Source organism: Epinephelus lanceolatus, chromosome 9 (assembly GCF_041903045.1).
Source record: "Epinephelus lanceolatus isolate andai-2023 chromosome 9, ASM4190304v1, whole genome shotgun sequence".
Taxonomy (NCBI): Eukaryota; Metazoa; Chordata; class Actinopteri; order Perciformes; family Serranidae; genus Epinephelus; species Epinephelus lanceolatus.
In genome coordinates this window covers 16,336,850-16,355,198 of record NC_135742.1, presented here as the reverse complement: position 1 = coordinate 16,355,198, position 18,349 = coordinate 16,336,850, and the positions used below count along the sequence as shown (strand labels likewise).

Sequence of the window (18,349 nt, the reverse complement as noted above, 5' to 3'; positions counted from 1 at the left end):
TGAGTTGTTCTCCCACAGCTGAGCAGTGATGGATGTACAAACAACATAGTATATTGCTGTGACATGGACTTGTGCAACAGCGCCACACCCACTGGCTCCAGTGTTTTCCTCCTTTACTTCCTCAGCCATCGTCACACTCTTTCTCTGAGGCTCTGGAGCAGCTACAACTTAAGAATATGAGTCTTCTTTCTCACCCAGTTTGTACAGCTCAAGAACAATAAACACATTTCCAACATACGAAAGCTGTAAATGACTGCATGTCAGTGTTCATTCAATAAAAACACAATATAATCGACTCAAGAACAATCAGTTTACATGCTCCCTCTGGGCATTCTTATACACAGACATAATGTCAGTTTCCATTTGTAAGCAGATGACACTCAGATCTATTTATGCTGTGATCCAACAAAAAACTATCAAAACACAATTAACCTGCTAATCACAAAATGTCCTACAGTTTAATGCTAACAAGACAGAGATATTGAGCGCGTTTACATGCGCACTAATAAACCGATCATTATCTGATTTCTGGAGTTACCTGACTATTCAAGTGGTCATGTAAACACCATAATCCGATAGGCTTTATCAGATAAAAGCCATTATCTGATTATGAGAAATCAGATAAACACACCTAGCTTTTTCCCCAATAGTCAGATTATTCGGTGCATGTATACCCTTTAATCTGGTTTCTTTCAGGTTTTGCTATTTTATACTCCCACTCCACTACATTTTAGAGGGAAATATTGTACTTTCTACTCCACTACATTAATCTGACAGCTTTTGTTTCCTTTCAGATAAAGATTTTACATAAAATAATATATTTTTATATTCTCAGTGTTTAAATTGTCACTTTTATTTTATCTTACTTATATGTAATGCACTTTGTGTGACAAGTTTATATACAATACGCTTGTATATTGCACCTTGCAGTACTTTTACTCCAAATCTACCCAAAGTATGTAAAATTGGCTCCACATTGATAAACTACACATTAGAATGCTCTCACATGTATTTGTTAATGATTAAAACAAACAGTACTGTAAGAATATAAGCTGTCAGCATGATGAGTGCTTTATTTTGCAAATATATGACTTGCGTACTTTTCGAGGTTTTTCAAGGATATGAGTACCTACTGTAACAGGAAGTTTGAGTTTTATGTCATGTACTTGAGGAGAAATCCAACTGAAGGACTGAATCATGTAAACCAGGTTTTTCTGATTATCAGATTATTGAAGTGCATGTAAACGCATCAAATCGGATTATTACCATTACCTGATTATTCCCAGTTATCTGATTATTGTGCGCATGTAACCGTGCTCACTGATGACAGGACAAGATAGTGCAAACATTCAGATATCAAACAGTCTGGGTTCTCTGTCCCATTCAATACCTCCACTTTGCAGAAATCTTCAGTTTCCCCTCAGTTTAGACAAACATACAAATTCAGTAGTTCAGTCTGGCTTTCACCATCTCAGAAATATTTCCAGGATCAGATCCAGAGCATTCTTGTCTAACATCTGGAAGCTGTTACTCTTGCATTTATAACCAGTTCATTAGAATATTGCAATTCCTTGCTCTCTGACATCAGTAAAAAAAATCCCCCAGCTAATTCATAACTCTGCTGCCAGAATCTTGACTCGGACTAGAAAACATAACCACATCACACCAATCCTGGCTTCCCTACACTGGTTACCTGTTGCTTTTAGAATTGATTTTAAGATTATACTGATTACTTACCAAGCCCTGAGAGGCCTTGCTCTGAGTTATATAACAGATCTCTTATTGCCCTATGTCCCCTCTCGCACCCTGAGATCCTCAGATGCATCTTTTCTTATTGTTGAAAGGTCTAGATTAATTCACAAAGGTGACAGAGCCTTTGCAGTCAGAGCTCCTGCCTGAGGAGATCAAGGGTGTAAACTCAGTCTATAGTATGTGTACTCTGTTTTTATTGCTTTTATCTTGTTTTATTTGCCTTGTCCTTTGCACAGTTTTGTAAAGCACTTTCTAACCGTGTTTTGAAAGGTGCTATATTGATAACGTTTATTGTTATTATTAGTTTAAATCATCTAATGGAATATGTTACAAATTACGTATGCATTCAGTAAACAATTTCCCCCCGGGGATTAATAAAGTATTCTGAATCTGAAATCGGAATCTGAATCTGCAGTGGAATACATTTTAAGAATAACCCTCCCAACACTGATCAGGGACAGCTGTCTATCATCCTGCATCACCACATCAGGGTTTAAAGCACCGAAATGGCAATGATGGTAAAAATGGGTACAACTGACATGTTCTCTCCCACTTTGTCACAGCTGTTGTTGAAAAAAAAAAAGCACCGAGGAGATTCACTGGTCATGTTAATGATCTAGTCTGCAACATCTGAATGGCTGTTTCTCTGGAATACCATGGGAGGAGGCATTCTGAGGAAACTTTGGGAGTGAGACTGAGAAGTTGGACAATAAAAGGAAAAGATTTAGGAGAGTTCACATCTTCTCCTCAGCTCTCTCACCGGGTTGATTTTTCTTTCTGTTCACGATGCAGTTTTATGGAGCTCTGATCCTCTTTGTGTCTCTGTCTGCGAGTGAGAACAGCTTATGATCCTTGTGCTTTGGCTTAACATCATGACACAAATGAATAAAAGGTTAGTAATGTTTTAAAGTCATTGTGGTTGTGATGTCTGGTTAGGCAGTGTGATGGGACGTATTATTTTTGGTCTTATTATATAATTAAGTAATTTTAAGTAATATGCAGATATTGATATTTAATTTTGAATAATAATGAAAAAGGATGCAAATATCTTTTCACAGTGGTTGGATTTTTTTAAATACAATTTAACGCCAATGTAAAGCCCCTCACTGAACAAACATATGACCATGATGAGCGACGCCCCAAATTGCACAGTGGGACCATAAAAATGACTGCATGGTGCATCTTAACCACACGTGTGACACTATTCTGTATTTCTGTGTAGCATACGGATTGCAATGCTACACATGTGAAGGCTACTTGTGCACAGAAGTGTCAACTTGTGCTGCTGGCTTTGACCATTGTTCCTTCTCTGATGTGATTATCCGAGCTGGCATGTCTGATGGCTTTTATTGTCGATTTAACTGAGGTTTTTTTCCCATAATGTCACACAGGTGATGGATGTACAAACAACGTACATTGCTGTAAGACAGACTTGTGCAACAGTGTCACACCCACTGGTTCCAGTGTCCTCCTTTTACTGGCATCCTCAGGCATCATCACACTCTTTCTCTGAGGCTCTGGAGCAACTACAGCTGAAGATTATGATTCTTCTTTCTCACCCAGTTTGTACAGCTCAAGAACAGTAAACACATTTTCAACACGTGATAGCTGTAAATGACTGCATGTCGATGTTTGTTCAATAAAAACCATTGAATTGTGTAATTCCTGAAGTTCTGCATTCACATTATCACATGATTCATTTTTGAGGAGTAATGAAGCAGATTAGCCGACGTTAAGATTACGCACTTTCTGCCTTGACGGCAGTGGTTACTTTCGACACTTACCCACAACTTGCTCAAGTTCAACGCATTCAAAGGTCAACAGAGTCTCTTACCATTTGAGACACAAATGAATGTAGAAAATATTTTGTGTCAGATATCAAGCTGGATGAATCTGTCAAATAATGTTTTACTTTATGCACTTGGATTCTTTTGTCTTTTGTTAAAGGCAAAATTGGGCTACACTTTCTTTTTAGAGGTGGAAAAAAAAGAAGAGATAGTTAGACAATGTGGCAAATATATGGCACGCCACAGCTAATCCAAAGACTCATGGTTTACAGAAATGTACATAACTGGTCAAATCTCATATACACTTAAGTTAGTTCAGTTGGTTTGCAGGAGCTTAAATAAACTCAGGGGTCAAGAGACCAAGAAAACCTTCAGAGACATGACTGAGGGTAAAATGAGGCAGAACAGTCCAAGAAGGAGAAATGCTTTCCTTGAGCTTACTGACAGGGCCTGATTTATGGTAAACTTCCTGCACTGTTCCAGTCCTAGCACTCTCATGTTCTTTGACTTTTCCACTGCTTTCAACCCCACAAAGCCCTGCCGCCTAAGATAGAAGCTTCTGGCGATGCTACTGCACCTCAACACCACATCCCTGGTTATGCACTTCCTCATTGGCCAGCCACAGTATATCAGAGTGGGTAGCTGTACCCCTGAGATTTCTCAGATTTCGACACACTCTACACCTCAGACTTCTGTTACAGCACTAGTTCCTGTTTCATTTTCAGGTGGCTCCTCCACAGACCAGCCACTGGGGGGGTCAAAGGACAAAGATGCTGGGCCCAAAGCTCAGGGGGGCTCATGCAAAGGTCAATGACTCTTTAAAGGGGATCAAGTACAACAATTTACAACACATTCTCACTCTGACCTTGTCTCATATCAACGTTTGGTCATGAACTTTTTACGTCCAGATACGACGTGAAAGGTACCCTGGGTGCGTTGGTTGTTGACGTTGCGGGACACCGTGTCAAGTTCTGCCTGTTACATGCATTGTCTTCTTTCAAAATACACTTTGGTTTTCACAGGAAATTTACCGTTTACATACAGTCTCTTTCAAGAACGCAAATTGATGTTGTTTTCCTCCAACAACTAACGCATGTGGTTGGGTTTAAGCAACAAGAACACGTGGTTAGGTTTAGGAAAAAAGAACAGGGTTGGGTTTTATAATGTTATGGGACATGAACACTGCTCTCCAGGTGAAAGTCAGTGTTTGTTGGACCCATCCACCCTACTTGGTGACTGGCCGTGTGTAAAGGATGGCTTTTTCGTCAGTGCCTGACTTCATTCCGCCTCACTCTTGTGCAACTTCCCTCCTGAGGCTCCGACATGTTTCTTTGGTTGGGTTGATTTTTTTTTTGTCTTGTCTTAGAGCATGCAACATCTTCATACACCATCTTCCACTCACCCTTGGCACTCGCACACCTCACTGGTGTTACTGATCGTTCACATCTCATTATGTTTTTTTTTTTAAATATTATTTAGTAAATTCTTTATTCTTGGCCTCCACCCTTCTGTGAAGTCTCCCTCCTTTTGTCTGAAACATGAGTCAGTTCATGACAAGAACATTATGATGTCACAGTGAGGTTGACCTTTGACCTTTGGATATGAAATGTCAGCGCTTCATCATTTTGTTAGATATTTGTGTGGAATTTTATCAGAATATGAATTCTTGAGTTATGGCTAAGAACATGTTTTGTGAGGTCAGTGATCTTGAAATTTGAGAGAACTGGACCCAAAAGCGTGACTCAGGCAGCTGTTCAGTTTAAAGTGGATTTATTTTCAATAAAGCAAGAAGAGGTATCTCGGGTCGATCCAGGGCACTCAAGAGAAACAGGGCAGGTAGGCTGAGCAGGGCTGGAAACAGGTTGGCAGGCTGGAGTGGCAGGCAAACAGGTGACAGGTGAGTGTGGCTCTGAGGCACAGAGAAACGAGGTTTAGGCAAAAGGAAGCAACAAGTAGGCCATAGTTAGTACTGCAAGGTCGACTTATCGGGCAGATTAGCAGCAGGAGTGATGAGATTAGCAGCAGGAGTGATGAGAGTCATGTCCAGACATGCAGACACAGAGAGAGACGAACAAGGATCCACAAGAAACAAAGGTGAGGGGGGAAACAGCTGACACATGAGGAATGAAGGAAAGGCACAGACTATGACAGAACTGTTGGTAATAGCAGTCACTGTAGCGCCCCACCCCACAAACCATGTAGTTTCAGTTGGGAAATGTGTCTGAGTGGCGAGTTTGTTATGTTCCACAAGCTCAAATGGAAAGAAAGGAGACATTGTTACATCTATTTTCCCTATTAAACATAAATGCACCCCTTCAGAATTTCAGTTTCTCTCTTTTACCAATCTGAGACCAATGTTAGCTTAATTGCCTTATTAACTTATCGGAAAACACACTTAATTCAAGCACAGAAACAAAGAAACAAAATAAAAACTCATCAAAATCTTGGTTAGTCTTGTCATTGTTCCAACATATTGTTCCAACATATCATTAACTCTAGATTGGTCGGAGTAAGCCTTTAATTTACAAAGATGTGAAAATATGCTAGCTCTGTTTTCCCCAGGCTGTCACCCTCTGTCATTGCCGGCCACATGTTTACAGTCTTGTCACATTATCCCTATCACTCGCAATCGGCATCTTTCTCAGCTCAGCTGCCTGGTTCACCAGTAGAGACTGACCTCTGGTGGCGCGTGCTGTGCACTACATAACATACATCCTCAATCCAGCATCTCTGTATCAGTTTAATATAACACTTTTCCACCAAAATTAGCACACATATGCAGGTTTTTAAACATGGTTAAAGACACTAAAAATAGGCAATAGACTCCTTTCCCATTGCCAGTAGAGCAAAGCTGTGTAAACGGGGGTGTTTCGTTTAGTGTCATGGACAGGCCAGGTCAAGACCCAGTAGAAAGGAGCATAGAGGCCAGTGAAAATATTACAGTGGTTACTTCCTCTATATATGTCTAACTTATTCAGTCTCTTTCTCAAACCCGGTGCAGACTAATTTGGACTGATATTTGAGCGCTGCTTGAGCGGAGATGGACTGTATTTTATTACAGCTCACTGAGGAGCTAGAATTAATTAATTAATGTGTTAACCTGGCTGTGTTCCCAATGCCGATCAGATCAGATTCCTTTTTTTTGTCATTTCGATGATGAAACATAAACAGGAAATACTGTTTCACGTCTAAAACCAGCAAATTTCAAAGTTCCCTGTGCAGTAGATCAGAGCCGGAGGTGCTAAATACCTAACTACTGCAGAGTCATTTGTCCTGAGTGTGAATGCCAATCTCTCCCATTGTATTAAAAAGCCAAATGTTAGCAGGTGTTTACTGTAGGTTTTCTGGGCTATAGTTAAGGTATGGGAGCGTCCATATTTTTGACAGTATTGATAATCATACCTCTCTCGTTACCTCTAAATACCCTGGTGTACCATGATACCGTGATATCCTCCAAGCATACATGTTATACTATATTATGTTAATATGTTAGATTGACTCTTGAACTATATTGTTAATTTAAAACATTACTTAGCCATATTATATCATCAATCTGCACTCCTTACATAGTCAAGGTGTGTCTTATCTGATCTTACAGATGCATTTATTGAAAAATAAAAATGTCATGTGAAAACTTCTGACTATAGTTTTGATGATGTTTGTGTGCTCACAAGAACAAACGTGTATGTGAACAGAAAGTTCAACAACTATTTTGTTTTCTTTGGCAGTTCACCTTCATAACTCAGGTAGTATTTATTCACTGCAATACAAAGACTGTTAACATTGGCAATCATTAAATTAGGAAACACTTCCCTTCAGCATTTCAAACTCTGTTGTGTCACAGTGGAAACACCCAGAACGATTTCACCTAAAAAATCCTCCACTAAAATATTGGCCACGTCATTTATTCAGTGTTCTGACAAAAATCCCTTTATATTAATCTGACACTTTTTCATACAGCAGTTAATCTAGTTTACTGACATGTCTGCCACAAAACATGAGTATTATTACAAATTATGCATATTATTATTGTTTTAAGAAATGTTACTGTCATTCACCAGTCAAAATCACTGTGTTTGAGATTTGAACATTTGTGATGTTGGCACCATCTGGTGGTCGTGTCAAGAATGCAAAGAAGGCCAGACAAAGACCTCCAATTTAGAGCAATTCTTCCAACATTCATAAAACAAAAATACTACAATAATACGACTTTTAAAGATACTCTAATCCCATGGCAATCTTGTGTATAGTGACTAAAACATTTCAAAAAAACAGAAAACTGCACACCCTAGCTTATACAGAACAATTATTTTCAAGCAAGGCATTTAGATAATTTGTCCACAAGTGTGCTTTACTGTCATGCCATAAATCAGTGTGTGAGAGCAGACAAACATGTTTTCAGATAGCAGATCCTCCTGTACTTTGCAGTTTTAGTGCTTAAAAAATGTTAAGGTGCAACGCATCAAGCATATATCACTGTGTGCAGAGGTGAGTGTTTAATCGCTCTATGGTTCTCGGTGCGAAGGATGGCAGAGCTTTGTTCAGCTGATAAGGCAAATAAAGTCACAAGGCAGACATGGACGGCACGTTAGAATATGGCATCTTTACAATACCTGTTTTAAGAGGCAAACCAGTAGCAATAGTGTAATAAATCTATTAACTCTAACATGAATGTTTTTTTCTTTTTTATCTACCCTGAGCTGTGATTATAATTTTTTGACGAAAGCAGCACATTTTGGCACTGAAATGACAGAATGGCACAACAGGTCAAGGAGTGTTGATCATGACAAGAACCCCCAATTTAAACCCAGAGTCACATGAATTTCCTGTATATACACTCAAATACGATCCATTATTCAAAAGAATAATAAATATAAAGATCAAGTGACTGACAAAAGAGTCACATGTTGTCAGTGCAATGCTCATTAACGCATGTTAGCTTAAACATAGGTTCTTTTAAATGTTTTCCATGATACAGCAGTTGCTTTGGTGACATTAACTTAGAAACGACCTCTGAGGAGGAGTGCAACTGTCCAACTCAGAGTGCAGATTTATTGCCGGCTGAGTGCCTAACCCTGCCAAGCCACAACAAAGTCACACATTATTTCATCTACCCTTCATCACCTTTAAAACTAAAACCACTCTAGCTTTGGGCTTAGAGGAAACATTGTCATCTAGATGTCTACGTGGTGGAAGACTGTGATGACAATACAATCTGAGATCGGTTTAACTATTGGCTGTGGAAGGCACATGAGGATGAGAATCAGCTTAAGGATGGAGCACAAGAATCAGAAGTAAATACAAGTTTCATTCTAATTCTTTGGGTCGACGGTTATAATCTGCAGGCAGAAGTCTGGAGAAAGAGCAGGTCGGACGAGACATGGGGTTCATCTTTTCCAAAAATCACACTCTGCTGTAGCAGCAGATCCCCTAGTGGTCATTTCCCTTTGAAAAACAAACACATCCTGCTTTTTCTTGGCATGTGTGCTCACAAGAATGTACATGTGCATACAATGTGTGTGTGTGCGTGTGAATGTCTTCAATGTCTTCAGTGAACCCATGTAAAGAAAGCGATCTCGTCCAGGTCCACAGGGTAATCAGTTAGGTACATGGGGCCCTTATCAAAATGTTCCCCCTTGTAGCTTCTCCATCGTCCCGCAGGCAGGTAGATGTCCCTCTCCTGCTTTCCTGGCTCCAACACCGGAGCCACCATCAGGTCGTCCCCGATCAGGAACTGTGAGTCGATTTTATAGGCTGCCTCGTCGTCATTGGCGATCCACCAGAGGGGCCTTATGATTGGATCTCCTGTATCAAGAACCTCACCGGCCAGTTCAAGAACCCTCGGGGCCACGAGAGTCTCATGGAGCCCTGTGAACTTCTGTGCAATCTGTACCACCTGCAGGTTAACGCACAAAGATACAGTGTTGGCAGCACAGTGGAGCATGATTTGATGGCATCAAAACACAGGGATAGGTTTCTTAATTTATATACATTTATAACATCTACTGTAGTCATCCAGCAAATAATAATAATAATAATAATAATAATAATAAATTGGTTTAATGTTTTTGTCATGTATCTTTGCACCTTTTCTAAATGTAATAAAGTCAAGTCAGACTGAAAAGCTGCAATTATCACATAGAAATTCTGCTCCTTGTGGTTTTAATTTGCCCTCTCCAATTTTAAAATTAAAGCACAGAAAATAACAGAACAGGAAAAACAAACATTTATTTCTGGCTGGACCGCAGCATGCAAGGCCAGCCATATAAATGGGAAAGTCTGCCTGTGACTGACTGACTGAATGAGTGAATGATGAAGTTACACCATTGGTAAGGCAGAATTTATACTTCTGCGTCGTATGCTGGGGGGCTGGGCTGGAATGCTACAGCACTGTAAGCTAAAAGTCCCCGACTGTGTATATGCCGCCACTTCCTGTTTCATATTAAATGTCCTTGTTTCAAATTAAAAGCCCTGTAGCATTTCATACACAGTCCAGCCATATACTAGGTTTTGACCTTGTCTTGTATTCCAGCGAATATAACACTGTTTCAGTTTGCTCACCTCATCATCATAGACCCATGGCGGTATAGAGAACTGCATGGCAGGCATGAAAGCAGACAGCTCCAACCATCGGATGTACAGCTCTCTGTCTGGCAGGACATTTTTGCCATCTGACCCACCTAAAAATACAACATAGATGTCAGACTGGCGACTAAAACCATATCTAAGATCTAAATTTGACAGAGCTAACCCTTGACTCTAAAACTCTCGGTAGCCATATGTTACAGAGTGTCATACCTGTGGTGCGGTTGGGGTATGCATTCCCTCCTATCATATCCGGTAAAACAAACTGGTAGCCCAGAATGCTAATCGTCAGAACAGTGGGGATGATGGACTTGAGGCCGAGCTCATAACCCCACACAGAGTCTCTGTCAATGATCCTGAAGAAGCAGGAGATATCCTGACTCTGGTAACCCACCCTCAGCTCTGCACGCTCACTGAACGGGATGGCCATCTCTGTGTAGCGGCGGGTGAAGGTGGAGGGGTCAGACAGTGGGACCAGGGTGCTAAACTGGCGTGGGAGATAACTTGTCTCTCCTGCATCGAACTTGAATGACGTCACGTCATAGCGGTTTCTGATCGCTTGCAGGTGAGAGGAATACCACTCACGGGCTTCTGGGTTGGTGAAGTCCAAGATTCCTCCAATGCCGTTCCACCAGCGAACCAGAGCAGGCAGCTCACCGCTCGGCTCCCGCACAAACAGTCCTTTCTCCACAGCGGCACCGAAATTAATGGAGTCGTAGTTGATAAACGGATGTGTCCAGAGCGACACTTGAAACCCGTCCTCTCTGAGTTTGTCAAACATACCGCTGGCATTGGGGAACTTCTGCGGGTCGAAGTCAAACTCTCCATAGTCGGCCGTGTAGCGGTCATCCAGCTCCAGATGGGAGCACGTGAAGCCATGCTTGGTGATGTCAGAGGCGTAGCGCAGCAGCTTCTCCTGAGTTATAGCAGTTTTGTGAAGAGCCCATGTGGACCACAGTGGCTGTTTGAACACTTCAGGAGAAGGGACCTTGATGGGCTTTGGGAAATACCGACGCACCTGAGGAAAACACATGCATACAGAGCAGAGAGTTACTACAGAGGTATTCACATCCACATTTTTTGTTGTTGTTTTTTTATCCAAGCATGCACTGAAAAAATTTTGCTCCCCCATTCACTGTCATATGTGCCCATTAAATATTAAGCTACTGCCAGCAGCCAATGCTTAGCATAATGACTGGAAACAGGGGGAAACAGCTTTATTAATTAATCTATTGTTTGTTTTGATTAACGAAGTAATCACTTAGTCTATAAAATGTAAGAAAATATACATCACTGTCTTCAAACACCTTGTTTTTGTCAAATTATTGGTCCCAAAACCCAAAAACATTCACAATATTGTAACATAAAACAGAGAAAAGCAAATCCCCACAATGGAGAAACTAGAACCAGAGACTGTTCGATGCTTTTGGTTGATAAATTTCTTAATTGTCAGAATTGTTATTGATTAATTTCTTGTTTTTATACCAGTTAGGAATACGTTATGATCAGATGAACATCCAGCCAAGACTGCAACTTGGCTCAGGTATGTCCTGTCATCTTCACTCCAATTTTGCTCTTAGGTAAATTTGTTGTGCTATATTACACTTTTCTTTGGCCTCACTCTTTAAGTGCACCACAATTCGCCTGGAAGAGAGCCAACACAGGCTTTTTCAAGTGTTCTTGTGCAGTTATTTGGTGCATACACGTGAGTAGACATCGCCCACCTGCCCCAGAACACCTCAACAAGGTAACTTAATCTGAACTACACTGTTCTTATATGAATAATAAAAGTTATACAGAAAATGAGACGGGTGATTGTGCTCTCATCATCAACAGTATGTCTGTATGTCTATACTTACCATGTATTTGTGAATAGAGGTGACATCCGACCCCACACACACTCTGTAGCTGAGTTCAGGGAAGGCCTGCTGACCTTCTGGTGGTCTGAAGGGAGAGTCCTCGTATCGGGCCTGGAACCTGAGTGTCCTGTCCTTCTCTGACCAGCCCAAATGAAACGGTACCGAGTCATTTATCTTGATCGCAGTCGCATTTGAAGACAGCCAATAGCGCTCCAAGATTCCCCCAAAAGCGTCCCGATTTGAGTAGACATCGCTGGTGATGAAAGGCTGCGGTTCCTTCTCACCCTGCATCCTGACAGGCCAGTACTGAGTCGCAGTTTCCGCCCCTCCGTACCAATGAGAGTCATTGTAGGCCATGGCATGCTCTACCAAGCGCTTATATTGGAGCTCCTCCCATCGGACACGGTAACACATTACCGTGTCTTTTGGTCGAACTGTCTGGATAAAGAAGTTGAGCTTGCCAGAATCTGACTGGGAGCAGCTCAGAATGTTTCCCTCCTTTGAGCATGAGTCCAGATCCAGAGTACCAGACCTGGAAGGGAACATCGACAGAGGGGAAGAAAATATGAATTTGTATGTTAAGCACAGCACCAACTGAGCAAGATTATTCACCTTTAATAATCATCAGTCTGTGAGATTACTACATCAGAGAAGAATTGCTCCTTTCTTTTACTCTATTTCTTTGCAAGTGCAGGGATTGTACTGTGGCTATTCCTGTCAATGTGCTGATAAGGGACACGACTAAATCAGTCTTCCCTGAGGGTGTAATCATCATGTGTCTACCTCATCTGGCTTTCAATTATCCATCCACACATTTGCAGACAGGCAGCTTTTTAGTGCGGCACAGCTCACAAAGAGGAACCACTAAAAGAAGTGATATATATATATATATATATATATATGTGTGTGTTTAAAAAACTGTTGTTAGCCAAGATTTACTGGCTGTTAGTTTCACAAGGGAAGTATTCATTACGAGAGTGCACTGGATTGCATTACAACGTACAAATGTTCCTATTTTTGTGGTCACACCACATTTTGATTGCTCTTAAATGACCATGGCCTCAGCAGGATAATCATTATCACATATAGGATTGGGTACCATTCACATTTATTCCAATACCAGTACCAGTGCCTGGAATTCGGGACTGCGAGCTACAGGGCTGATGTGGTCATGTACTCTGTAATCTGCTCCAGTCAACAAGCAATTTTGCTCCTCTGCTCATTTCTAATCACATGTGGAGATAATCTTCCGTCTCTGTCTGCTTGTGTGTGTGTGTGTGTGTGTGTGTGTGTTAGGGAGCTGGCTTGATCCTCCCTGTTTCAGCAGCTAAGGAGACACAAGGTCCCACTGGCCAGGAAGTCAGAGCCCCACTTCCTTGGATTCAGAAGAAACCCCAGAACAGAAACTCGACGCCTACTCTGCTGATTTTAGGGTGTGGTCGGATCTGAATGATCTCTGTGTTTGACCTGGAGTGTCCCTGGAGGGCGCGGTCTGACCAGACTACAGGTCCTTCCCACTAGACTCAGCCTTCTAGGGAGTAGGGAGGAGGACTTTTAAGAGGCTTAAGAGTTTCAAAGAGGCAACCTGCCATTACCAGCGTTATCGCACTTAAGCCTGATTTATATATATAACGCTTTAACAGCCTCATATTATGATGCAGTTCATTTCATATCCACCAGGTGTCCACAACTTGCAGGCTCACAAACACATCTGTTGAAGGATGTACCAGGCAACAGGGTCAGCTACACCTGCTCACTAAGATAAAAGTTTCTGTCCATTCCTTGCTCAGAGTTCATCTGAGATGCCCAGATGTGCCCAGAGATGCCAAGATGTAGTGGTCAATGAAGAGTCCATAAAGATGTTTGTTTCAGAGGTGGCCTACGTAGGTACCTCTGACTCTTACCTAGAGGAGACCATTATGACCACAGCATTAAACACTGACCACTCTTTAATACCGTCTCAGACCTAGGTCATAGGTGCAGCCTCCTTGTTTTCATACTTGGCAGCCTTGGACACATTTGCAGGTTGGTCTCAAGAGAGCTTCAGCAACTTGAGATTCCCAAAAACAGGACTGAACAGTAAACAGCCCATAAAGTACTGTGCTGTTTCTGCTATCATTGGCAGCCGGCATTTTGGCAGACACGCTGCAACTCGTATCTTTGACAACTGAGTACTATGCTTTCTGTTTTGAAGACACATGTCAATGTGCATGACTTTGCAAGTGTATTCTAGAGCACCTTTGACATTTGTGTCCTTGTACCTCCTTGTTATTTTTATGTGGACATTAATAAATTGTTAAAATGAGCAGTGTGTTTGTGTGCCTGTTCTCCTCATGCACTCTCAATTTAGACACAACTGACAAATATGTGGAATACGTACATAGTTAAAATATAGTAAACATAGTAAAATATCATCAGAAAACTATAAAATAAAAAAGAAAATAGGCCAAACACCGAAACTATTGCTGCAGATTGTGAGCCAGCCGGAGCGTTCTCACCCAGATCTCAGGTACTAGGATTTGGTACCCATTGATTTAACGTAAGTCTTGGTAGTGCTGACATAACTCAGTTGGTATCCTTGAGAGTGCCGAGTTCAGTACCCAACCTTTACCACGTACATTACATATGACATCTCCCTTACTTAATTGCAAAGCTGACTTAATTTTTTGATTGACAGAAAATTAGTTGTCTTATGTCAGTTATTTTGATGATCGATTAACTAACAAGTCACTTTCCCAGCAGAAACTTCCAAAGATTCTCTGCTACCAGCTTCTTAAATCTACGTATTTTCTGCTCTTTCATGCAGTTCATTTTATTTTAAACTAAGTATCTTTAGCCTATGGACTGTTGATCTGAATATGTCACCTTGATCTATTAAAATTGAGATGGGTGGATGGTGGATATTTGTCATCATTTGTCTTTGACATTTTAAAGATTAAAAGATGAATCAAGACAATAATAAGCAAGAAAATAATCCAGACAGTGAATGCACCTGAAGGTCATACTGAAGATGAGCGCCCCCGCCTGGTTATGAATGATAAAACCATCCTTGTTGAGGTCCAACAGTTCGGCCTTCAGCAGTTCGGCTTTACGGAGCGACGCTGAGTAGTAGCACCAGGCAACCACCGCAGCCAGCACCAGCACACAGCCTAACATGCCCGCCATCACCAGGGGCCGGCCTTCATGAGCCAGCTTCTTCTTCAGTGGAGAACCACCAGCTCCCCCCGCCATCTGCTGCTCCCCTGGAGCCACCGGGACGATCTGATACATACTGAGAACTTAAGGCAGTGAGGTATGCAGGTGAAACAGGTTTGGCTGCAGGAGGGGACAGCTGCAGTTTACTTGCTGTCGGTGTCTGTGACAATGTCAGAATATATCATTGAGGTGAAGGGGAGCCTGATGTCTACCTGCCAATCTTCACCAAAGTCTCCATGACTGAATCAGAGTTGATCTGTCCAAACCTGCAAGACAAACAGACACAGACAGGGATCAACATTCAGTTCAAGTATAGCCCAGTGTGCAACACCACATCAACACACATCATGTCGTACACTGATCGGCCTGAATGTCCACTAAGGATGGAAGAATACATAAATAGACTGTGAATATATTAAGTAACAACATGATATACTGACAGACAGACGAGTTAAAGGAACAATGAGTAAGCTTTGGGGTGATTTATTGACATCTACCAGTGAGGACTGCAGATTGCAACCAGCTAAAGCTTCTCCCGGTTACAATTTCTTCAGTGTTCATTGTTCAGGATGTTTTTACTGGTGGCTGAATTATCCATAGAGGTCTCTTCCTCTCAAACACAAGCTGACCAGGGGCCTCATTTATAAAATAATGTGTAGGATCCATACTAAAAATGTACGTATGTACAAGAGCCAACGATGGCGTGCGCCAAAAAAATATTCAACAGTTTCTACAATTCTGGGCAACTGTAGAAACATGGCGGTGCAACATGGTGATCTCAGTAGACGAGGACCTGCTCCTTGTGCAGATACAGAATAGCTCATTCTAAGGTAACAAAAACACAACAAACCTTGTTTTTAAGGAAGTATACTTACTTTATTATATTCCATATCTGCCGATATATCCCCATAATCCCACATGCTGTTCCTTTAATTTTCAAATAAGCAGCATGGCACATACAAATCCAGAGTCTTGTAACCCCCATCACACAGGGTGTTTGCTTGACAATCCAGTTCTAATTATTACCACTCCAGGAGCTGTAGTTATAAATAGCTTTGGAGCTCTCCACACTCCATGCTCTCATGACTAAAACATTTAGCACTCACCTTCTGTTTCCTACCTCTCTCTAAACAATGTACTGTACAATGATTCTGTAAGAGAGTGTTAATTTTGTATGACATGTCTGTTATTAAATTTCTCTATAGTGCTGCAATGTGTGCCACTACCACACTAATGTATTCTGTGTGTGTCTCTCTAATAAAGCTGCATGTTACTGTACTGTGTACACTTTCTGTTAAGTGTCTCCTGCAGCATAGTTCAGCAGCAGCAGTGTCCAGCAGAGAGAGAGACAGCACAGAAGCTTTAATCTGGTAAATGGTAGGTGGATTGGCTCTGTAGCCACACAGGCACTGATGGTAACCGAACCAATGACACCATAAAAACAGGCTATGATCAGAGAAAGCACAGACACCGAGTCAGCGTGGTTCAATTACATTTATCTCTCAGGTAAGAGCACCTTGCGCAAGCGTAAATATTATTTAAGACTAGCAGCCCTCAAATAACTGCACTGCAGCAAGCCTTCAGTTTTTGCATCAATCATCCACAACACAACCGTATTTAACCTCCCAACAGGTATCATTATGCTCCAGCTCAGCCTTCTTATTCATACCAATGAAGTGTGTGTGATAGTGGCAATGCAGCAGGGAGGAAGGGAAACTTTGCAAATGCATACACAGCAAAAAATTCCTTCAGGGACAGACTGCAGCTCCTTTTTAAAACAGCATACACAAGCCTCTTGTTAGAATAACAACTTACCTTCTCTGGGTGTACAATTACAGACAAAAAGCAGCCTCTTGTTCATATAATTATTTTTGATTATTCATGTATTTTGCACTAGCTGCTATAAGTTAACGCTTCGTTCTAGCTTTACAGTTCCCTCCCATATGCACAAGATATCCCCGCTCTTTTTTTTGAGAAAATCAATTGCCTTGATGGCCCAAAGCAATTCCATGACACACTGTGTTGGGAGAGTCTTTGACTTTCAAGTCCCAAATATGGCGGCAGTAGCTCAGTCCATAGGGACTTGGGTTGGGAACCGGAGGGTCGCCAGTTCAAGTCCCCATCCGCACCAAAATATGGAGCGTGGACTGGTAGCTGGAGAGGTGCCAGTTCACCTCCTGGGCGCTGCCGAGGTGCCCCTGAGCAAGGCACCGATCCCCCCAACTGCTCAGAGCGCCTGTCATGGGCAGCCCACTCTGACATCTCTCCACTTAGTGTATGTTTAGGTCCAGTTTGTGCATGTGTGTGTTCGGACCTGTGTGTAATTGACAACAGAGTGAAAAATTGAATTTCCCCTTGTGGATTAATAAAGTATATAAAATAAAATAAAGAAATAAATAAAAATATGAGCACTCACTGCTTTGTAAGGAAACTACCAGGAACCTTAACCACTTTATAATGCATACAGTATCATTTTATGTAGATGTTAGGGGTAGTTTGTGACATAAACCTCCTCCCTGTGACTAGTAATATTTTCTTTTTGCCTGCAAATGTATGCAATACACAATGCTCACTGTTTTGATGTACAGAGGTAAATAACTAGTCTGCTCAGTGCAGTAAAATAGACTGTACTGTGTTGGCTGTGCATGTTTTCATTAGGATGTTTTCACTCCCTTGTGACTGCTATTTATTTTGTGTTCACTAAATACAAAATACGGTTGAATAATTAAAATATTACAGTAAAGACACTGTCGTCCGACTTTGCTGAAATAATGGTCACGCACAGCGCCTCCAGATGCGCATATTCAGGTTGTTTTCCACAAGGTATCAAGATGACATAACTAACTCGCTAAACATTTCCAGTGTGCCAGTGCCTGATCGATAACCAACAAGCACTTGTCGACACCACTATTGACGCTGCATGGGGACATGACAGTAGCAGCACAATACTTTGACTGGTTGTACCGGTTGTCACGAACTGGGCTTAAAAACAGTCATGATCATAGTTGAAGTCGACGTTGTCTACGTAAATAACACACAAATAAGTTAGAATATATATCAAAACGGTCGTTTAAAGCGTTTCGGCCACAAAAACAGAGTTATCTTACCTCCGCATCTGACGCTCTGGGGTCAATGTGTACAGCTGTGCGCGCAGTAGCTCACTGCGCAGCT

At 41.5% G+C, this 18,349-nt stretch overlaps 1 protein-coding gene and 1 long non-coding RNA gene across 2 annotated transcripts; one reads left to right on the top strand and one right to left on the bottom strand.

Annotated features, from left to right (window-relative positions):
• Nucleotides 1–2,278: 2,278 nt before the first annotated feature.
• On the top strand, nucleotides 2,279–3,414 carry LOC144464263 (uncharacterized). Its single transcript, XR_013492018.1, has 2 exons — nucleotides 2,279–2,644; nucleotides 3,144–3,414. It is a non-coding gene; the product is annotated as an uncharacterized LOC144464263 (long non-coding RNA).
• A 3,835-nt stretch (nucleotides 3,415–7,249) lies between these two features.
• LOC117253067 (myogenesis-regulating glycosidase-like) lies at nucleotides 7,250–18,347 on the bottom strand. The gene is made up of 6 exons (XM_033620405.2): nucleotides 18,286–18,347; nucleotides 14,976–15,444; nucleotides 11,984–12,515; nucleotides 10,338–11,142; nucleotides 10,101–10,219; nucleotides 7,250–9,435 (listed from the first exon to the last, which is right to left on the bottom strand). The coding sequence occupies exons 2-6, from the start codon at nucleotides 15,251–15,253 to the stop codon at nucleotides 9,088–9,090; spliced, it is 2,082 nt and encodes a 693-aa protein (XP_033476296.1). The 5' UTR covers nucleotides 15,254–15,444; nucleotides 18,286–18,347; the 3' UTR covers nucleotides 7,250–9,087.
• Between the last annotated feature and the right edge of the window lie 2 nt (nucleotides 18,348–18,349).